This window comes from Brugia malayi (assembly GCF_000002995.4).
Source record: "Brugia malayi strain FR3 genome assembly, contig: Bm_v4_Chr2_contig_001, whole genome shotgun sequence".
Taxonomy (NCBI): domain Eukaryota; kingdom Metazoa; phylum Nematoda; class Chromadorea; order Rhabditida; family Onchocercidae; genus Brugia; species Brugia malayi.
The window spans coordinates 13,905,982-13,930,844 of NW_025062476.1; the positions used below are offsets into that span (position 1 = coordinate 13,905,982).

At 25.7% G+C, this 24,863-nt stretch overlaps 1 protein-coding gene across 3 annotated transcripts; it reads right to left on the reverse strand.

Moving 5' to 3' along the window:
• Positions 1-18,508: 18,508 nt before the first annotated feature.
• On the reverse strand, positions 18,509-24,661 carry Bm9427 (alanyl-tRNA synthetase family protein; the record flags this gene model as incomplete). Of its 3 annotated transcripts, XM_001902139.2 has the most annotated exons (18): positions 18,509-18,625; positions 18,872-19,073; positions 19,201-19,289; positions 19,453-19,578; positions 19,993-20,157; positions 20,260-20,379; positions 20,587-20,756; positions 21,040-21,166; positions 21,449-21,573; positions 21,834-21,978; positions 22,071-22,179; positions 22,508-22,638; positions 22,755-22,899; positions 23,065-23,256; positions 23,317-23,462; positions 23,713-23,901; positions 24,047-24,270; positions 24,592-24,661. In XM_001902139.2, 18 exons carry the CDS (start codon positions 24,659-24,661, stop codon positions 18,509-18,511), a joined length of 2,592 nt encoding a protein of 863 aa, XP_001902174.1. The 3 variants fall into 3 exon arrangements, with proteins under 3 accessions (XP_001902174.1, XP_042935434.1, XP_042935435.1); XM_043079500.1 differs by lacking the exon at positions 24,592-24,661 and having other exon boundaries at positions 24,047-24,250; XM_043079501.1 differs by lacking the exon at positions 24,592-24,661 and having other exon boundaries at positions 24,047-24,055.
• Positions 24,662-24,863: the final 202 nt, after the last annotated feature.

Genomic DNA, 24,863 nt, shown 5'->3' on the forward strand with positions numbered 1-24,863 from the left:
TAAAATCCCAAATTTCGGGTTGGGAAATAACAATAAAGATTACCTTGGCATTCTATTCTATTCTATTCTATAAACCTTCGTTCCGGTAAACCTAATCATTCAGAATGAGAAAGGTGCATTTTAGTTGTCCAACCGATGATCTTGCAATGCACGACTGCAACGAATAATTAGACGCGTTCATACATAATGCCCTATGACCCGAACGAAGTATGAATGTTGCCGACCCGATATATACCTTGTTTAGCAAACATGCAAATGCATGCATGTTGCAATATGTAGCATGCAATGTTGCAAATAGTACTGACAAAAAAAAAATGATAAACAGAGAAGTGAAGAGGGAGAAAGAGAAAGGAAAAGAGAAAAAAAGAGGAGAGAGCTAAGTTTTAAAAGTTATTAATTAAAAATATGAAAACTTATCTTTTTTCCCATCTCATTTATTTTCACTCTTTTTCTAAATAAAGAGACAAGCAGGTTTTTAATCCCAATTAGTAAATAAATACTATATATAAACTTTTCTAATTTAAAGTTTTTTTTTCTGAATTTTGCCGAATGATAAACATATAAATAAATCATACTTATTTACACCATACTTAATTAAAATTATATATGAATAACAATAATAATTGAATTTAATCAAAAGACGCAAACGACAGGCGAAAAAAATTAATCGATTATTAATAATATTATTTAATATTATACCAAAAAGAAAAAGAAAAATTTCACTGTACTCATAAGAGATCTTTCAATATTTTCAATCATATTAATTAAAAATTAGAAAACTTTTACAGTTAAATTAATGTAGTAAATAACAAATACAATTATTATTTCATTTAAATTACTTTAAAAAAAAGAAAAAGAAAAAAGGAGAAATGATAGAGAGAGAGAGAGAGGGAGAGAGAGGGAGAGATAAGTATATTTAAATAAATGTAAGAGATAATTTTGAAGTGAAACATTCAAATATTTTAATTTAAATGCAAAAGAAAAAAAAAAGGAATGAAAATAGAAAAAGCAAAGGAACACAATGAGCGATGAATATAAAAGGGATAAATGGAAAAGGTCAACGTTCAAACAGGGATAATAGGTTGAGAGATTGGGTCATCAGTGCTGGCCTCACGAGAAGAGAAAGAAAAGGGGAATAGAGTCAGTGCTAGGTTAAATAGTCTGCTCGTCCGTGTCGATAATGCTACCTCCGTTTATTAAATATTACTTACATATGCGTATGACGTTATCAGCAGTTACGTACACGTGTATCAGTTAGTTGACAATGACGTGACACTAGCTAGTGACCAGTACATTCTACTCTTTTGAACTTTTTCTTCTTTGAATTTCATCCAATCATAAATATTTGTAAAATAGGTCGTACTTACTCATATTGTACTTATTTCTGATATAATATAATGATAGTAATTATAATAATAATAGTAATGGGTACAAAAGTGATTACTAAACGCAGCGATAATGGTGATTCTTTCTGGACAGAACGGCAATAAGATTCATTCTAATGGGAAGATAATAATAATTCTTTGTAAACAAAGAGATAACAATGATTTTTCGTAGAATAAAGCTGTCATCGTGATAAAGTAAAGTTATCGTGAAATTTTAATAATTTTCCTTCGTTTTTCCTTTTTACATTGTCAGATTTACTCACTGAGAAGTATATACAAAGTATTAAATGTATTAATTAACAAAGAATTTCAAATGTGAGTAAATTGCATGCGAGGAAAAAAGATATATGAGAGAGTTAGTTTTTGTTTGCTATATTTTTGAGATTATTGAAAAAATTATCAAATAATAACTGATTATTTGTTCCGATAAAATAATGTAATGTACCGTTTTATACGAATTAAAATTATATGATTCTATGAAAATCGGTTCTTGTAATAATTAATTAATGCTTACGTACTCGTAAATCCTAAATTAGTTTAGCAAATATCTTCAAGTAATAATGACAACAACAACAACAATAGAAGCAACAATAACAACAACAACAACATTAATACCATCAGTTATCATTTCTATAACCAAAATGGAGAAATTTATATAAATAAAATAAGATAAGAATATAGGAATATACGAATATTTACAATTCATTCTATTTTTGTAACATTCAATTGAGAATTTACCTGTTTAAGAATAGTAACTGTCAAAAATATTTTGTATTAAAACATAATGAAATTGTGGAAATGAAGAAATATTCAAATATATGTGGTAGAAAAAAAAGGGAAAAAATACTTTATCAAATACTCGAATAATCTTTCAATTAAAACGAATTTAAAGAAAAGAAAACTAAATGTGACAGCTTATTAGAAGTATGAAAAGTAAAAGAACTTTTAAGTTATTAAATGGTATCCCATTAAGTGGTTTAATTCAAATATATATATTTGATGAATGAATATTTCCGATTTATTTGGAAGTTTCCGGAATTATTTTAGCATATATGTAGCATTTTTTATTACTTTTAATTTATTCATCAATTTGATAATACTGATATTTCACTATGAAATATGTATAGCAGAATTTATCATATTTGAAATGTTTTACAGCAATTCCGTCTGAATTGTGCAAATACTAATGATAAGAACGAAAAGATAATGCAATAATCGATAAATTATTTTTAAGATTATAAAATTTAATTTTTAAAAAAAGTTTTTTTTTTCAGATTACTATGCATATGATTATTTAACTATTTATGTGTAAACAAAGTAATAATGATTGCATGTTTAATATCATATGTACCGTTTTTCTTTTTTGCTTTTAAATTTAATTAATTAGAAATGAAGATAAAAGATGCGGAAGAAGAAAGAAAGAAAAAGTATATTTTAATCATTTATAATAAATTAATTAGAAATTTTACTAAAAAGATTACAAAATTTATTAAATTTTAATTTAAGAAAAAAATTTTTTTTTCAGTTATCATAAATGTTAAAAGAATTTTTTCAAATAAAGTTTTCTGTTTTATTATAATTCTTTACTAAAGAAAAATTTACAACAAAAAATCTTTATTGAAAAGTTAAAAACTGATAGTACCTTTTTATATATCTCTTCAGTTTATCTATTCTTTCTCCAAAAAAAGAAAAAAAAGATTTTCGACTCTATGAAATATTCTTTTTTTTCTTCTAATTGTTAAAAAAGAGAGAAAAACAATTGACAAAAAAAAATGTAAAATAACACAAAATAAAATTTTGGAAATATAAAAAAATGTTTCAAAATTAAGAATAAAAATGTCAAAATAATCTTATAATCTCACCGATTTTTCTTTTCTTTAACTGATAACTCTATGCGAATAAAGTCTAACTTACCTGTGACCTTTAACCCTTTGCTAAAGAGAAAAATTAATGAACTTAACGAATCCCACCATCTAATCTCATCAAATCTCCCACTCTCTTACATCGCCAATTTATTCATAGGAAAACAGCATGGATTTAATGCGGCCTCTGCTCTCAAGTAAGCCTACAAAATCTCATTGTGAATCCTTACAGTTTCTTGGCTCAAAAAAGAAACACAACAAAAAAACAAAAAAACAAACAAACAAAAAATTTTTAAGGAAAAAAAAAGAAGGAAAGAGACAAAGTATTAGCAAGGAGATTAGATGTTATTAGTTTAATTATTTAAAATTGATTTAATTAAAAGTTTAAATTTAAAATTGTTAATTTTGAATAATGGAAAGAAAAAAATTCTAAAAGAAATTCACAAAATTTGTACAAATTTGAAACAAAATTTACAAAAATTTAAGCATTTATTGAGTGTTTATTAGTTCTGAAAGTATCGATTCTTCATTTAATTATTATATTTTCAAAATAATTATTTAGATGTCAAAAAAAAAAAAAAAAAGAAAAACTAATATAAATAACATACTCAATTAGTTATTTATTAAAAGTTTTTAGATCAAAAAGAAGAAAACAAATGAAGTGGAAACAAAATAGAACAAAATTTTAAATGATAAAAGCAAAAAAAAAAAAAAAAACAAATTAGTATAAATTTTCTGTTAATTTTAAAAAAAACTAAATTATTTCAAAATTTCACAAAAGACACAAATTTTTTTTTTTCAAAATCAGAAAGTGTAAATTTTTTAAAAAATTATACAATTCATATCATTCATAAGAAATTACAAAATTACTTCGATATTTTTTAAATTAGAATTATTTTTGAAAAAATTTTTCGAAAATCTAAAATTAGTATGAATTTAAAAAAAAAAAAAAAAGAGAAAAAAGAAAAATGAAGAGGGAATAATTGACAAACCCAATGTTTAATAATTAAATTTAATTTAAAATTTAATAATCAAAATTTTCATAATTTACTCATAAAATTTCATTACTCTAATTTTTTATCTATTAATCTACACCTCATCCAATCTGTTATCTTCCAGTTTTTTTTCAATTTTTCTGCTTAAAAAGAGAGAAAGAAAGAAAGAAAAAAAACTCTAAACAAATTTCTGTGATAATCTGATAAAAATTATCACTTCAAGAGAAAAGAAAAGTTGCGCAAGGAAGGATCAGTTCCGCATTTCATATCACAAATAGCACTTCCTACTACCGTTGTCCTCGTCGTCCTTCCTAGCAATTCCAATAGCTCAATTTCCCGTCTCAATTCTGTCTGTCAGTTTTGGTTGAACTGAAGGCGGCGGATAGTTTCGTTGCAATTCCGTTTTTCGAAGGCGGTACATGAAGGCGGAGTTGTCCATCCCATATTCATTGATCTCTGTTCATTTTTATATCATCAACCATTCTCTCTTTCTCTCTTCAACTCATCCTTTTTCACTCCTTTCAATTATTAGCAGTTGAAAAATTCAAAACTAATGATCAAAATTATCATTATCACTATTATCATCATCATTATCATCATCATCATCATCATCTATCTATAAGCATCTTCGCGCATTATCAAGCAAACATACACATACTTATAAGCTAAAAAAGTCGGCTAACTCTTTCATGTTTTTTTTTTTTTTTTTTTTTTTTTAAATATTTGATTTAGGACATATCTAAATAAAAAAGAGAGAAAAAATGAGTAAACTTAAATTAATTTATTGCAAGCAAAACAAAGATTAACAAATGTTTTAGTAATTTATCATTTGAGAAATAACGAATGAGTGAATATTTCAGATAAAGAAATAATAATAAATGAAGTTAACATATAAATATAAATATTATATTTACTTATAATATCATTGGAATTTTAATAAAATTATTACCAATTTGCTATTAGCATCAAAAAATTTTGCAACTTTATGTTTTGTTTGAATTCTGTAAATATACTAGTAGTAACATAAAGTATAAGTAAGAAAGATGAAAGTAAATTCGATGAGAAATATTATTGTCAAATGGGATGAAACAAAATAATTTTCTATATTCTTTGTTACTTAGTAGCATAGAAAGAAGAAAAAATTTTTTCTGTTCTACAAATTTTGTTATTAAATTTTCTTTTTTGTTTTCTTTCTTTTTCCGGAAAAAAAAAGGATGGAAAACACGAATTGACAACAAGCAGCTAATTAGTTGTAATTTTCTATGTATAAATTTATTTCTTATCTTTTAATCCATTTATTCGTTTATTTATTTATGTTTGTTTAATTAATTAATTTATTTAGCTAATTAATTAGTTAATCCTTTTACACTTGTTAATTAATTAATTTTTTATATTTTTTTTTATATTGTGTTCTCCATTTATTTAATTTATTTATTTGTTCATAACTATTTATCATTTTGAATAGAAAAAAAAGAAAACTAAAATTTAACTAACTAACAATATGGCTTATACTGTATTTTGTATTTTACAGTAATTTCAATACTATTTAAAAATGTAACAGATAAAAATTTGTTTGATTTATCTATTATCAGTCTATCAAAGAAAAACTAAAAAAAAAGCAATTAGATTTGGTGACATTGACAGTGACAATCCCATATAATATAAAATGTTTTTATGATGCAGCTGAAATGATGCAATGATAAAAAAGATTAACTTTTGAGGAGGAAAATTTTGAAAAACAAAAAAAGATGGAAGAAAATTTTATTGAAATCAGAAGAAGCGGTAATGATTGGTTTGGTAAAAGGATAAAGGATGAAAACAAAAATGATTCTCATCAAAATGTGATAGATGATGTAAGAGACATCTGCGCATGCACATTACTTCATGAGCATATGAGAATTTGACTTTTAAATTTAAATTTAAATTTAAAATTTTTTCAGCAGTTCATTTTTAAAGGGTAGGAGAAAAAAGCTAATCATATAGAGCTAAATTGCAAGATTTCAATGTTTCTATCAATTTTTAAGTTTCAATTTAACATTGATTTTTTATAATTTATTATTTTATTTACATTAGCACTAAATCTATGTGCTAAATTTAACAATAATATGTAAATTTATAAAATTGAAACAAAATTTTGAGCAAATAATTAATTAACCTTAATTATGCTTTATTCAAGTTTCAATTTTATTTTTCATAATTCCATTTCATTATTAAATTTGTCACAGATTCTTTTATTTTATTTTTATGTTGTAAACAATATTAGAAATAATTTATTGAATACATATATTTTATTATCTTCAAATCACATAAAAAAGAACAATTGAAGTTAATGTTTGTACTTTTTTTTCATTTCTTTTAATTTTCAAAATTTATTTGTTTAAATTTGAAATTTCCCTTTTTATTTAATTCATTTAATTGCTACGCAATTTAATCTGTTCAAAATTTAATTTCAGTACTTACCCAAACTTTTTTTTCTTTTTGAATAATAATTTCAATTAGTTAAAAAATAATTTTCATATTTTCGGTTTTTTTTTTTTTTTTTTTGCTGTCTGTTATAGCAATAAGGAACAAAGATTTATATGATTATCTAAAATTCTTTTTATGAAATAATCAGAATCATTTTTACCGCCTGTCGCCTGTCTCAATAATTTGTCTTATCACTATTTTACTTTTTCTTTTTTATTATTTTATTTTATTTTTTTTTTTCTTTTAAATATCTTTGCAGATTGTTTAATGCTTTATAATCAGTGTCTTCTTTTTTCTTTATTTTTATTTATATTATTTTATTTGTTAGGATTAACTGTTTTTTTGTTTTGTTTTTGTTGAAGAAACTACGAAAATAATTTATCATTTACAGATTTGATCTTTGTTAGAATAGCATTGTTAGGTTTTTAATAATGTAAGTTATGGTGATATGGTGATTTTGTTAATAAATTAATAAATCAGTGTTGATAAGTTGAAAGCATAAAATTAAAGAGCTAATAATATCTGTAAAACATTTAAGAATGAGTCTAGTAATAGTAGTAATATTTGAAAAACGTTAAATAATTTTAATAAATTATATTAGTATACAAAATTGTATTCCATTATTTATTTCTAATCTTTGCTTTTTTCCTTTCATTAAACTATCATTGTCAAAAAAAAAAAAAGTAAATAAATAAGTAATAAGTAAATTTAAGAAACAGATAAGTGTACTGTGAAAAAAGAAAATGAAAAAGCACAACGATGATTTAATAGATTAATTACCAGTTAAATTATAATTACTTACTTACTTTGTGTAGTTTAATATTAAGAAAAATTTTTTGTAATTGAGTAGTAAGTAAGTAATTAAGTAAGTAAATAAATGAGAGCCATTAAAGTCATCGTTATGTTTCGCCTTCATTTTCTGCTTGTAAATTATGACTTAGTGAAAAGAAATTGATCAATCAAGCAACTTACTGTGATATTGTATCATTTAAATGATCAAAGATCATGTCAACATATGTTTGTATATCCTGTTTATCTAAATATTTGTTTATATTGTTTTTCTTTTCAGTAGATAGCAATGAAGCAGTGAAAATGAGAAGTAGAAGTTTTCATTTCTTTTTTTCCTTTTAAAATTTAAAATTTTAAATCTTTTCAAAAAAAGAAAAAGTACAAGTTTTTTAAAAAAAAAACGAAAAGAAAAAGATAAATTAGTTGTGAAAAAGATTTGTTGTTTTTGGTAATACCAATAGTAACATTAAATACTAAATACTAATACTAATAGTAATACTGATAATGATCAAATTTAAAAAAAAAAAAAGAAATTAGTATAGGTGACAAATGACACAAAAATTTCTTTAACAAAGGAAAACAACAAAAAAATACACCTACCGCACATTTTTATCCTATTTTTTTTTAAAAAAAAAGAGCTTTTTTTTCTTTTAATTAAAATAAATTCGACATTTTAAAGAGAAATTTTTCCATGTTGTTTTTCTAATTTATCCATTTAAGGAAATAAAATATATTTGGTGTCAAAATAAAGTATAACATTTTTCATTTCTTTGCAATTTCACTTTTTTTTTTTTTTATTTCTTTTTTTCTTTTTTCCCATAAAAGTGTATTCATTTTTTAAACTTCTAATTGTACTTTTAAATTTGCACCGTTATAAAAAATAAAAACAAAAATTAAAAAATGAAAAGTTCATCTGACCTTGTGGTAAAAGAAAAACGAGAAAACAAGAGAAGTTCAAAAAATAAATATTTTTTATATATAATATTTTTTTTTTTTATATACAGAAATTTTGATGAAAAATCGATCATCTAAAATTTAGTAATTTTAATTAATAATCTGATCAAGGAACATCATTTCTTAATATATTTAATTAGAAATTGAATATTTTGAAGGTAAAAACTTTCGAGCTTTTAAACTATGATTTTTTTTCTTATTATTTTTTTATTTTTCATCACGTTGAGATGATTTCATTTCTTTTCATAGCACATTTACAAGAAGTTAATTGATGAATTAATAATTACTTTTAATTTATGCAAATACTTTTAACTTTTAAATTCAGTAATTTTGATGCGTATTAAATAATTCTAAGGTTAGAAATATCAAATTCTGAAATTATTTTTGTTGCCATCTAACTTTAGAGATAAGTAATAATAAACAATAAATGTTTCGAAAATATATTTTGAAAAAATAAATTTATTCATGATAAAATTTCACTTCTCTCATAATTTATCTGTTAAATACAATATCAGTGATAATATTAATACATTTTTATAAATGATATTATTTAAAAAAATTTGTTCTTATTTCAGATTAAATTCTCTAAAGTAATTTTTAGTGGAAAATAATCTAACGGAGATAATTTTTAATTATATAAACATGAATTGTTTATCTCGATGACATGTTTAATCTTATAATTTTATCTGCTTAAAATTTGCATTTTTGCTTTTTCAATTAATGTATGATTATTTCTGCATTCTTCATTTTCTCTTATCTTTCGCTTATCATTCAAATCTGAATGATAGATTTTTTTTTTTCAAATTTCTGAAAGAGAGAAAAACTAAGAATTTAATTAATTATCCTATAATTTATACTTTTAGTAGCAGTCCTTTTTCAACCTAATTTCCGCTTTTTTTTAGGGCTATCTTATGATAATTTAAAATCATTTAATTCGTGCACAAATTCAAATATTAATTGATGTGTGAACAAAATTTTAAATTATTTGTTAAAAATTGTTTTAATAAAAAATTCTCTCTAAGGGAAAATTAGCACACAGACTTTTTACTAATGTAAAATTTTATAATTTTAATCGTTTTTTAATAAAAAATTCTTATAGTGTGGCTTTTTTTGCATGAAATTTTGTCTCTCACAATTTTTCACAATTTGATAATAACACCTCTCTCTCTCTCGCCCTCTCTCTCTCTCTTTTACTCTTCCTTCTCTCTCTCTCTCTTTATCTCTATACATATATATAGCAAAAAATTTTAATAAGTAATAATAACAGCAAAAATTTCTTTCATAGAAATAGAAACGACTACGGTAGGCAAATCAGTGGTTTCATCCGCCATTCTTAACAATCTAAAATTAAATTTTGTTAATTAAAAAAAAAAAGAAGTACAGTTTCTTAGATAATATAACTTTGACTAATTAATAATCGAATTTGAAATCGAACATAAATTAAAATTTATGTGTGAGATGCAGCATAGATTTTAATGAAACCTTAAAATAGGACTAAACAATATATACAATAATCAATGATTAAGCAAACAAATAAGGCAAAAATTTTTTAATTTTCATTAAGAAAAGAAACTAAACTGCTAATTTTCTCTTTTTTTCTTCAGAATTTCTACAAACTCTAATAATTTATTTGCTCGTTTTATTTAATATTGTCAATGAAACTATAATGGTTGTAATAATAATAATAATATTTAAGTGAGATAGATAAATGAATAATTTAAACTAAAGAGAAACAAAAAAAAAAAAAAAAAAAGGAAAAGGAGGATGGAAGAGAGAAAAATTATGGCTAAAAAGGTTTGTTGACCTTTTCGGCTTTGAAAGAGCTTTTTAGCTTTTTTGAACAATCATACAAGCATCTATCTAATCTGTGTCTGTGTAAAATATATAACTAACAATTTAGCATCTTTGCTTTGCTTTTCTCAAATTGCTTCTCAAAAAATAAATAAATAATGAAACAAATTTTCAAATGTCAAAGATTATTAAGGAAAAAAAAAAGGCAATTCATTTTATTTAATTTGCAAAATGATATCAAAAATTTGAAATAACAATTAACAATAATAAATTATACTAATTATACTTAAGTTTTTAAAACAAAAAGCTTTCCTTCTTCTTTTTTTACGGATTATAAAGTATGGCAGATATTTCTAAAATTAATTTAAAAAAAAAAAGAAAAGAAAAAAGATTAGCTAAATTTTTATTATTTTTTCTTTCGTTTCTTTTTTCTTTCGTTCTATTTCTTCGTTAACTTTTATTACTCTTTTTCTTCTGCACTGTTTCAGCTTTTTTACTCTTCCATTTAGCATTTTCACTTTTTCATTCTTCTTTTTTTCATCTTTATGTCCTATCAATAACAATAACAAACTGAAAAAAAAGGCTTAAAAATATGCTGGAATGCATGTATGATGCATTTGAGTGATATCAAAGATGCAATGAACAGGGAAAGGAGAAAAGGAAAATGATAAATGGTGATGATTTGATTATCATTTGATCATTTGATTATCATTCAATTTGATTATCATTTGATCATTTGATTATCATTCGATTTGATTATCATTTGATCATTTGATTATCATTCAATTTGATTATCATTCAATTTGATTATCATTTGATCATTTGATTATCATTCAATTTGATTATCATTCGATTTGATTATCATTTGATCATTTGATTATCATTCAATTTGATTATCATCTGATCATTTGATTATCATTCGATTTGATTATCATTTGATCATTTGATCATTTGATTTGAGTATGATTTGATGATTTGATCAGCCAGTTTCTCACTCTAATCTTCAAAACAGTTATCCTTATAGTTATTACTTATCACTATTGCTATTATTATCATTTATTATTATAACATCGACTATTACTATTATTATTATGGTTGTTATTATAATTATTATTATTAATATTATCACTATTATTATTATTATCATCACCATCGTTTATTATTATAATAACAATTATTACTATTATCATTATTAATGTTACTATTATTGTTATTATTATTACTGTTGTTATTGTTAATATCAATCTTATTATTATTATTATTATCAATATTAATATTATTATTACTATATTATACTTTTTATAGTTATATACTGCCTATTTAAAGGATTCGTGATCGAAATACGCACTTCGAAAGTTAATTATTTGATAGAATGATTGGTAGAATCGATAATCAGAAATTGAGGAAGCGAAAAGATTTTTTTTAAATATATTTTTGCTTATTTCTTTTTATGTTTTTTAAGTGGAAGAAGAAATATAAGAAATATGAAAAAAAAAAAAAAAAAGGAAAAAGAGCAAGAAAAAGTGTTTTTAAAAAGAAAATATCATTTTTTCATGAAAAGTAATTAACAAATATGATATGATAGAATATTATTTCAAATAGATTTAAAAGAGATTTTTAAGAGAAAGAAAAAAGAAAGTAATTTAAAAAAGGAAAGAAAGTATTTTTGAAATTTCAAACTTTTTTCTTTCGCTTTTTTATATCTGACAGTAATTATTAAACACTCAACAAATTATTTCTCTGTATTATTCTATTAATTAACGCGCATTATTTACAAAAATAATACAACTTATTATGCAATTTGTATTTGATATTTGATTCCTTTTTTCCCACTCTTTTTTAATCCATTCATTCTTATATTTTAAATTTTAAAATTAGCTATCAAAAATAGGGAATGAGAATTATTTGTTAAGGAAAAAAAAAACAAATATTATGAAATGATGCAACCATTAAATTTGTAAAGTTTGTTAATTTAGTCAATAAATCTAATAAAACCTGAAATGAATTTGATAGAATTAATAAGCGCATTTTGTTGTGTAATTAATTAACTGTTAAGATGAGAAATAAATGAGTGAGCAATTTTCCAGTGCAATTAGTAAATTATCAGCTGAAAATTTATGATGAAAAAAAAAAAAAAAAAAAAACTTTTTTGAAACAATTAAAAGATGAGAAAAAGCTGATTAATCTTTGTACATATGAAAATGTGTTTAAGGTTGAATTTAATATTTTCCCCTAATATCACTACTCTTTGTGATTAATGTTACGATTTATAATAATACTTACTTAACTGATTTTTTTTTTTTTTTTTTTTTTGGAATTGAAACAAAAAAGAAATATGCTAAACTAATCAATAAGAAATTGGGTAATTTAGTGACAAAAAAAGAAAATTTATTAGTGTAATTAATTTGTCAACGCAAAAAGTTTTTCGATGATTACTGTATTTTTTGAAATTAAACATTTTAGCAATGAAAGAATTTAGTAATTAATTAGTTAGTCCCCAGCTTACTAATTTATAACAATGAAAAGAAATTTTTTTTTTTTGCTTTTTGAAACTTTTGAAATTTTAAAAATCTATCAGTGATCATTATATACATATAATACAAAATGTTATGTTATGTTTCCAAATTATGAATCTAATAATGAAAAGATTTAACTAAAAACTAATTAATTAATGCCAACTAATTAAGTAATTTATGGTACGGAAAGAAATTTTTTTCTTTTTTTTAAATTCATCTAAAATTTAAAAAATCTACAAACTATTTTATGTATATATTTGGCTCACATTGTGATCCTTCGTTCATTCAATAAATATTATTCAGCCAAATAATCGCATCGTCGTACAATTTTCGCGCAAAAAAACAGAAACAAAAAATGAGAGTGAAATGATGTGAATTGGGTCAACGTTCAACGTACAAAGGCAGCTGAGATGACGCAATTTTGTCCCATTCAGAATCATAATGGCTAATGTATGTGTGCATGTGTGTGTGTGTGTGTGTGTGTGTGTGTATGTGTGTGTATGTGTGTGTGTGTGCATGTGTGTGTACTAACTATTGTTTATAAGCCGCGAATTTATACTCCCAGGTGGAATTTTTTGGTCAATTTGCGCAACAACTGGTGTTAGCGAGAACAAAAGCGCTTACTACTGAGTGATCATAAATTGATGGGAAGAGAAAAGAGAAGAGAAAAGGAGGGAAATGATTATTGGAATGAAATAAAGTGATGGAAAATATTTGGTGGCACTCGGGCGGAATTGTGGAAGGCTATCAGTTGTGATTTTATGGACACTGGCGCCTAACAATTGTTTATCTAAAGGGTATAAGTAGCGCCATTATTTGATTTTTTTTTTCTTTTTCTTTTTGGTGTATTGCTGTGACAAATGAGTAATTCGGTATATCCGATATTAATTTAAATATATGTAGGTATTTAAAATTTATTTCAAATTTTTTAAAATATGAGCTTAGATAAATAAATGTGTAAAATAAGGAATGAATTATTTGAAAACTTTGTTCATGCATAGATTGTTTAGAATTGGAAGAACAGAAAATAGACAAGCAAACATGATGGATTTTTGTTCTTTTAAATTTAATTTCAGATATATTTTTTTTGGAAGAAGAAAGAAACAAGGTAAGGAGAGACAGAAATGGTTTGAGAAAGATGAATTATATACATGTAACAGTAATACATTAAAAATGATTATTTTGTCAAAAAATTTATAAATTGGTTAAATTTAATGTGCATATAACTTTTGCAATCGATTAGACTAAAATTTGGTAACGAATAATAATAATAAATACAAAATAACAACAACAAACAATAAATAGAAATGGTAAACAACGGCATCATACAATAGACAACGACAAATAGCGGCAAAGAGTGACAAATAATTAAACAACAGCGACAGCAACAGTTTTGTTTTTTTTTATTGAAGAATTTTGTTTCTGAAAGTAAATAAAGAAGGATGAAAGATAGAGTGATGAAGGAAGGGTACGGTATGATAGATTTTGTAATGATAAATTGAATAATTAAAATATAAAAAAAATTCTTAAAATAATGCAGCAATTTTCATCTCATAGCATAAGTTTGAGCTACAAACTTTTTATAATGCAAATTCAAATTTCTATTTGAATTAATCTCTGATTTCGAAAATTTCTGGTAAAATATAAATATAGATAATTTGAAAATAAAATTAAATGTGAAAAAAAAAGAAACTGCAGAATTTACGAATGGAAAAAAACTTAAAAAATTGGGTCAAAAAATTCTTCGAAATTTTTAATAAGTGCTAAATATATGGTAAACCATAAAAAAGAAAAGAAGCATCTAAAAAAAAAAATCCTTTTAGTACCAATTACTATCAAATTATTTCTTAAATTTATTTGCAAAATTAACTTCACATTATTAATTTGCATATTAGTTGCTTACTGTTTCATATTATTCCTTGTCACCAACCATTTTTTGATCACTCATTTAATTTCCATATGTATTTAAATATTGTAATAGAAGGGATCGTTAATTATTTGTCGTTGAAAATATAAAATATAAAATGCTAAAATGAATGTAATCTTATTATTGTAACTCAATTATTGCAAGCAAAAACTTTTTTTGAACTGAAATTAATTATTTAATTAATTGGTGGATTATTTGATTAGAACAATTTCATCATCTAATTTAAATTTCAGTAATTTAAAAGGAAAACGAAACATTTAATTATATCGATTTGCATAGCAAATATCTGTAATAATAAAAATTATTGTAATACTATTGAATAATGCATAATTTTTAAAAATTATTGTAATACTATTGAATAATGCATAATTTTTATTATTTATGTAATTTTTTTTTTAATTATTTATACGTTTAATTAATTAACAAAGAATTTAATTAGGGCAATTTTGCAATTTAATTTAAATTTTAGTCAATTAAAAACAAAACGAAACATTCAGTTATATGTATTACATGTACTTATGCAGTAATGATTACTTGTATATTATGATTATTTATCAATAATGATTATTAGGTCAAGTTTATTATTGATTGTTATGCTTCAAAGTATTTAAAGAACTTTTCACAAATAATGTTAATCATAATATCCTAATATAATAATAATATTTATCGCAAGGCCATATCATGCTCGTATCATTTATCATAATATAGATGATGATTTTACTGATTATCACAATATCATATCATTAAAGTTATCCATTTATACAGTTAAGCAAATATTCTGATTATTTTAATGTGTTGTAAATATGTTACAAGAAAATATCATTCATTTTTGATAAAAAAAAACTGTGATAAAAGTAAGTCTGAAAAAAAGAATGAAATATTCTGAAATTAGGTTTTTAAATTTTCACTTTTTTCTTCATTTTCATTTTTATCAGTTTTGAAATACTTTCATTTAAATTTAATTTTAATTGGTGTGAATTTATAGGCATAGCAATGATTTAGCAGTAACCATTCACATTTTTTCATTACTGTTAAATGAAATGAAATTAACTTATAAATATGAAATGAAAAAATAACATTTATCTTTTATTTCTTTTATAGTATTTTTATTCTTTTTTTCTGGCCTTATTCTTTTTTCTTTTTTTCCTGAATATTTATTTTAGTAAATATTATATTTTAATTTATTTATTATATTTCTTTAATACATTTCATATATTATCACTAGCAAAACATTATTACTTAAAAATTTTCCCGTTCATTCTCAAATATTAGCATTAAAAAACAAAAACATTAATAATTTTTAAGCTTAATTTTATTAATAAATACTGTAATAATTCAATTAGCTTTGATAATATTATTAATATAAAATTCTGATGGAATTGTATAAACTTTTTAAAAAAAAGCCTGAAAATTGAGTAATAATAATGCAATTATTTCTAACTTTTGAATATTTTTGTAATACTAATAGTTAATCGAAATAAACAGCAAAAATAGCTACCATAATAGTAATAATAATAATAATGATAATAATAATGATAGTGATGATAATAGTGATTATAATAATGATATAAGTGATATGATTAAGCTAAAGAATGAATGCTTAAGCACATATGTATTTGTAATTTTGCATGTAAGTATTAATGGCCAGCAAAACGATAATTTTTTAATGGATGAAATGGTTGGTAAAAGTGATGGTAAATGATACATGGAAGGTATGCAAAAGCATCGATAGAAGGAAGTTTTTCTTTCTTAAGGCCTTTATATCTTTTCATTCCACATACACATACATACACACACATACATACACATACATTGACATACATATATGCATATACACATACACATACACATACACATACATAAATACATACATATATTTGCATTATAGATGGCGCCCTAAAGGTGAGCACTGATAAATTTATAATGCCGCTTTTTTCTTTTCATTCCATTCATGAATTAAGCACGGGAATAGCAGTGACTTTATTATAGAGGTTGTGGTGCTGAGGGGGCATTTCCCGCATTTATAATCACCGAAGAAGGGTGTAACTCCCAGTGGACGGGGAGAGCTTGGAAGGTCGAGGTGACATCGAGGTGACATCGAGAAATGAACTGCAAAGGAGGAGAATTGCTTGATAAGGGAAGAAGCAATCAATAGGCTATTTTTCCTTTTCTTTTAATTCATTTCTACAAAAGTAAACCAATGTTGTACATGTGTATGTGGTGTGTGTGTATGTATGTATGTGTGTGTATGTGTATGTGATAAAATGAAAATAATCAAAATTAATTAACGAATAAGTAAAATAAAATAATTTAAACAATTTCATATTTCCATTATATCATTAATAGTCAATAAAAGCACCAAAAGATTATTAGTACAATTAGATCAAAATATAATGCAATGTAAGTAAATTAGACGAAAAAAGAAACATTTAGTAAATAAGTAAATAATTTTATTGTAAATGTAACTATGAATAATAAATAGAATAGAACGCTATTCTGTTTTAATAATTTTATGTTATTTCCTGTGCAACAAAGAAAAGAAGTAATTTTTTAGAAGAAAACAAAAGAGGAAGATATGAAAAAGAAAGAATATCTGTCAAAAGTGATTAGTCTTTGATCAAATAAACTTTTCGAAATTGAAATATGAAATGTATAAAATGAAATTCGTCAAGTTTTTCATCCATGAATTCAATTCATAAATTTTTTTTTTTGCTGGAGAAAAACAAAAGAATTTCATTTTACTTGAAAAAGGATACCGCTAAATAAAATTTTTTGAAGATTAAAAAAAGTGTGGGAATATTATTGAATAAGACAGACTGACTGCTGGATGATCTCTTCTATTCTAAAGAAGTAAAACTACTAATAGCACTTTTTTCTTTTCTTTTTTTTATAATTAATGATTGAATGTCCGGCTTGTTGCTCGTATGTTTTAAGGAACCGGATGAAACATAAAAATATATCAATATCTCTTTACCAGTAATTATCCGCTCTTCCGATATTTGCCGGTATAGCTGAGAATTGTGTTACTTATTCACCTTCAGTAGGAACATCTGGTACAGCAAATCTCAAAAAGAAATTACAAAAAAGTTACAAAAACTTTCCCTCTACCTAGTAGAATTATAACAGAGCAAAATAAATGATTGATAAAACAACAATAATTTATTTGGATGGTAATCGAAGCAGAAAAAAAACAAATAATGAAATAAATAAATAAATAATTAGGCCGGATAGTGATATAAAGACCGGAAACTAACTTTAAAAAAATTGAAGCTTACAAAAATAATTGGTGGAACAAAAAATGAAAAAAAAAAAAAAAAGAGAACGTAAAAATTTAAGACGTATTTCTTTTTTTGTTGTTGTCACAAATTTATAATGAATCAAAAGTTTGATTTGATAGAAACTATTCGATTTGTAATCCTGTTAAATTCGAAGAATTTTGGAAGAAGTTCATTTTTTTATTTCAGTTACAAATTATTTGTGCAGAAACAAAACAAGTAACAAGGGAAGAAATATACTTTTTATTTCAGAAAAAATATAATTTTTAAAAAAAAAGGAGAAATAATCAGTATAATATACAACTTGAATCACAAGACAGTTGTTTCAGAATATGGAAACAAAAGATTCGTATATTTCGTTTGTAACTTGCTGAATCTTCCAACATCATTAAATTAACTGATTTTTTTTCTCTTATTTTTTTAAAAACAATAAATAACACATTCCAGTAAAGAACCAAAATTAAAAAGCTAACTACTGAGAACACTTTCTGAGATAGACAGCCAACCTTACTTTTTTAGAAAAAAGAAAGTCTCAGTTTAACAGTGTGTTAAGTTGCATCAGGTAAACGAAGTTTCTGACTTAGGCACTTGTTTCTCTTCTTCGCTATTTTAAGCATTTCATATATTGATGATTTGGATGGCAATGGAAGATTCTTTTGAAAATCCTGAAGAAGACATTTCTAAAATCAGGTTATTAATTAACAAAGGTGTTAAAATTTACTGAATTCCGAAGTTTTGCGGTGTAATGCTCCAGCAGTTTCAGAGGTGTTTAAGAACGAGTTTTTAAGAATGACTATTAAGAAGAAATTTAAGAATAGCTTTCTCCTAATCGTGAAAAAAGAAAGGAGACAAAAAATGCAGAAATTGAGATAGTGGAATTTAAAAGTTCTGAAAATTCATAAATAACCAACTTTCAACAGCCTCTGCGTATCGATGAAGGTTCCGCTAACATTGCTCAACGCATCAGATAGTTCATCTTTAAGCTTCGTCGCATTATGAATGCTTTCCAGAGCAGCGCTATTTGTTACTGCGTAAATTCGACGTACATTGGCACCTCGTGATTTCTGACCAATTATAACAAATCGACCAATATCACTTGTGTTTAAAACATGCCTGAAAGTATGATGTTATGAATATAAGACTTTATAGAATTTTTCTGATAATTGCTTGTTTATCAACAAAGATTAGACTGAAAAATAGTACTGCTAGATAAAAATTTATCGCATTAATTAACACATACGTCCCACAACATGGTTCGATGATATCTTGACCGAGTAATGCCGAACTCTCAACTGTAATGATCCGATATGAGCCGTTGGAGGATGCCTCCTGAATTTACAAATAATAAATGAATATTAAGAAAGTGAAGAAGAAAAAAGTGTTTGGGGAACAAGATATGAAAGATGTGAAAATTCTATCGCTAATACTTCTAACATTCTGAAATTCCAAACATCAACAATTAATATGCAAAAGTAAAAAGATGAAATTTTACTTGTGAAATGTCGAATGCAGAAAAATCCTTATGCAGAGAACCTAATTCTTCTTGCAAAATGTATTTCACCGTAACGTTTATGTTACTTTCAATAATATTATTCACCATTGCCATTACTTTTTCGATCTGTAATCCTTTTTGTTTATTTTATTTCCTTAAAAGTTTATAATACATCATTTTACTGAACAACGATAAAAAAGCAATTATTCTACACGGCAGTTTATAACTTGATTTCCGGTAAAGTTATTTCGAAAATACAAATCTCTGTCTTCAGAAGAATGTTTAAAAACAAATCTTAACATTAACGAGCTGTCATATGCTTATACTTTTAACTAAATAGTACTCGATTTGAAACCACAGATAAGAGAATAAAAAACTAAACAAGCAAAAGCTTTGCATCATCGACCTTGAATTGTCAACTAAGAAGCTTCAGTAGAAAAAATGAAGGAAAACTTGACATTATGCAGAGAGAAGAGCAGATATATGTATTAGCTAGTAAACAAAGTTGCTGACTAACTGTAAGAAGAACGAAAAGCAAACCTTTTCAAGAGCGATTTTTTGGTCAGGAATAAAGAAATCAAAATGTAACTTATCAGGGCCAATAAATGAACCCATCTGACGGACTGATACACCAAATACTTTTTCGAGAGCAAAATGAAGAATATGGGTAGCAGTATGACCACACATTAAAAAAAACCGTTGCTTCTGCAAAGATGAGAAAACATAGAAAAAAAAAAAACTGTATTTCTCATGATAAGGGCTGAAGAGCGATTAGAAGTAACAATTTTAGAAACACTCTACACTCACAGGATCTATAATCTGCGTCAAGTTTACGCCTTTTTCCAAAATTCCATTATCTGCTACTTTCCCTGTATGAATGATGTAGCCATTTCGTCTTTTCACACTATTCACAATAAATATAGTATTCTAGAAAAAAAAAAAAAAAAAACGAAAAATTATCATAAATAATAAAGACCCATTATGATAATATATCATTGTTATAATTCGCTTTTGTCCACTTTTTCATTTCAGATAATTAAACCAAATGATTATTTAAATAAAAATTATGTATGTTTCACAACAGAAATTCAAAAAAATGTTCTATAAATTCCATAATTTAAATGTGCAAATCACATTTAAATTATCTTGAAGGATGCCTCTGTCGTACAATTGCCCTCCTTGTTCAGCAAAAAAAATAGTCGAATCCATAACGACAGACCCTAATTCGCCTGGATTAAGCGACATTACATTTTTACCATTGACATCAAAGATTGCCACAACAGTACCTGTCCTGCTCGGGAATTCTGAAAATTCTACTTTTTCCACTTTTTGTAAATTTAGGTTTAAGCAAATCCTCTTTTTTATTTAAAAAGAACTTGCTAAGAAAGCTGAAGGCAAATGTATCTGTTATGCTTACTATAAAGTTTCATTTCCTTAAACACAAGGAACTCGTGCTCATCGGTTTTGGAGCCATTTAAAGATCAAAGTATGAAATAAATTGAATATCTCGATAATCTAAGTTTGTTCTACATCGATTTCACACAATATAAGTTTGTTTAGATTGATCAAAAAGCAAAAGCTACCCACCATACTTGCCCAATTCAATCCGTTCACAACAATATTTTTCTGAATCATTCGTTGGCTCTACACCATTCAGTATCATTTCTTCTAAATCGATTTTTTGCCAAAGCTCCTCTTCAGCTTTTTGAGCTTTCTAAAACTTCTTTCCATTAACAAAAAGATACAATTTATTGGCAGCGTGTTTAAGAATATTTTCTTAGAGATATACTATTTTATAAAAATTATCAACGTTAGAAGTCCCAGCTGACAGTGGAATATAAACAATAAACATAAGCGTCGCTCATATGCGCTAAGCTTTCCGAAATATAACTACTTTTATGTTTCTTCTCTTAATTCCCAATTCCCAATAGAGTGATTATAAAAGAGGGCAAATAGCAAAATTATCACCTAATACACAACATAACTGAAAAATTACTTGAAAATTAGCCAGACATTGTTGGAAGCCATCTACATCAACTTTCAACCCTTTTTCTCTACATATCTTTTGGGTTATTGACAATGGAAGACCGTAAGTTCCTGACAACATCCACGCAATTTCTCCTAAATAAACAGTAAACTGGTTCATAATGAAAATATATTATCACATTTGTTTTTGGAAAAACAAAATATGTGAATGGGATGACAATGTACCATCTAAGGGTAAAATTCAATGTAATGCAGCACGTCTAACGGCAACTTAAATTTACAGTTTGTCATTAAACCTTTCTAGGTTATTTAATGCACAGTAGTCAATTAATTAAATCCGGCCAAATAACTTTTCGAGACAAAAACTATCGAGAAGTCGAAAAGAACAACGATACCTGACAGCACATGTTGCTGAGATGCAATATTATGCTCAAGTAATTTACAGCCTTTGTCATAACTTCTCCAAAACAACTGTTCCTCAGACATAACCGTTTTAGCTATTACAGTTTCACAAGCTGCGACATTGTTGTACAGTAAAGTCTGAACGTGAACGGAAAAAAAATTTTTTGAAAGTCCATCAAAAATTATTCATTTTATTCACTTGAATAACTTAATTATATGACTGAACTTACTATATGATTAACAAAATCAGGCACTAAAGATGCTAACATCCCGCGTTCTGCACCAAGCGTGAGGGTAAAATTCAATGCAGCACGTCGCAAAACCCGTCGAAGATGATACCTGAGAGAAAGTACTATACGAAAGAAAACTATAAGAGATACTGTATGAAAAAAAGGATACCATAAGAGTTCAACTAATAATTATAGAAATATTTCGAAACTTGGAATTGACTGTTGCCAACAAAAGGCCAAAGAATTGTGAAAATGTGTACAGGAATAGCGCATATCACAAATAGAAAGAGAAATAAATATATGACAAAATTAACGAGGACACCTCTTATTCAACTTGTCGGTATTAAATATTGGATAGAAACAATAAACAGAAATAAAATATTGACACTTCACCATTAAGGAAATACACCCTAAGAAGCAACCTAAGCAAAACGAACCCTCGATTTCGTGAACTAGGTTCGACACCGTCTGAAATCATAATACAAGCAGCACGAAGATGATCCGCCACAATTCGATATGCTGTGTCGATATCCCCCAGTTGTCCACCATATCCTCTAACTTTCGAATACTAGAAATTTGGAATTCAACGAAAAAATAAGATCACTAGTGTACAAGACTTCAAGCAAAGATAAAATTTAAAAACTTTTAAAAGTGAACTGAAACTCTAAAATCCGAAAAACCAACCTCGTGAATAATTCTCATTAATGGAAGAAATAAGTCGGTATCATAGGCAGAGTGTAATCCTTGGACAATACTCACTAATCGTTCGAAACCCATTCCGCAATCTATGTACAACGTTGGTAAACTACTGATTTTGCCTGATATATCCCTGTGATAAACTGTTCTGGACTAATACGGTATCTTATTCACTGCTTTTTGCTCATGCTTTCTAATTTTTTTAAATTCCAACAAGAAAAAATTTTGAAACTTTCCAGTAATGCTAAAATTTCTTCGAATATTAATAATGAAAGTAACAGAATCTTGAAAATACTACCTACTGAACTGCATAAAAACAAGATTCCAAATTTCGACTACTGTTGGATTACTTGAATTAACAAGTTTCTGTGCCTTTCGATTACCAATAAGATCATAATGAATTTCCGAACAAGGACCACATGGACCCGTCTGAGCCATCTCCCAGAAATTATGATTGGAACAAAAGCCAAGAACACGATCTTCAGGGACACTGCAAAAGATAAACCATGTAGATACGATTGTTTTTTCGAAACAAAATTTCTAACTATACCCTAATTTAATCCAAATATCGCGGCATTCACGATCTTCCTTTAACTTCATGCTTTCATCCCCACCGAAATAGGTAATATATAAGCGATCAGCTGGTATCTTGAGGACGTCTGTGAGGAAGTTCCATGCATATAAACATGCTTCCATCTGAAACGAGGAAATTTGGTGAGCTATTAACATGCAATCCTGATTATATATGCTTCCTAATCATCTAGCATCAGTTCATTCCTTCAGCTCGAACAAATAAAAACCGCAATTAAGTACAATGAGTACAACAGTTTCTAGTTGTATACTACTACATTTCAAGCCTACTAATATTATAAAAAATTACAAACGTGGAATTATTTCAATACCTTTAATAGAAACAAAATAAAAATTAGAATTCAAAATTCAAAACCTTTGAGTAGCCACCAAATGAATAGTTTCCAAGCATTTCGAAAAATGTATGATGTGTCAAATCACGGCCAACATCGTCGAAATCATTATGCTTTCCACCAATACGAATACACTTTTGCCAGTTAACAACATTACGTAAAGCGGCCAATTTGCCTTCTGTATATTTAGCACCCAGAAAAAGTGGCTTGAACTAAAATGGAAATATGTATACACATACTTTTTTTTTTTTTTTGAAAACTCCTCATTTTGAAAATATGGAACAGTATTTAAGCATTTCCGAAATGCTTTATAAAAGTTAAGTAGGCATTTTTTCAAGAAAAATTTAAAGTATATACCTGATTCATCCCCGCATTAACAAATGTAACGGAGCTATCATCTTCTGGAATAACAGATGAAGAAGGCACATATGTATGATTATGTTCTTTGAAGTACTCTAAAAAAGATAAACGAATCTGTTGTGCCGATAAACGACGTATATGCACACGCAAACATGAAGTGGCCCAGATGTAATATGCAGTATTCGACCATAATTTATTCATCACGAATACATCACCAATTTCTGCAAAGAAAAAAGGGAAAATAGAAAGCAAAATGTAAATATGTTTCACTTGCACTTTTCTCCTCACAGTTATATTTATTCTTTTATACTTATATCTATTCTTCTGCTTTTATTTTAGCTGATATCATAAAAGATAAGCATCAAAATATTACTGTTATATAACAAAAAAGATTACTAATATGTAATATTTTCCTTTACTTTCTGTCCGAATTAATTTCCCAGTAATTTGAAAATTTTCTTAACATCCACAAATTTTACTTTATATATACATATACTTTATATATACTATAAATTCTTTATAAATACATATATACGTTTAACCAATCAACTCCATCACGTCAACCCACGGAATCAGCCACGTCAATCCCTGGAATTCATCACGTCTATCCATCACGTAACCATCAAGTGGTGCCAGGGCAGGATCGAAATGAAATAATCTGTCTCACTGTATCATTTATCATTTTGTTATTGAAATTCTCCCTTTCGTTTTCTTCAAAAAAAGAATAGAAAAGATGGTGGCCAAGGTGTGATGCAACAATGAGCCTAGTTAGTTGAGACTTGTCTAGGCCATTTACTATTATATTTGGATTCAG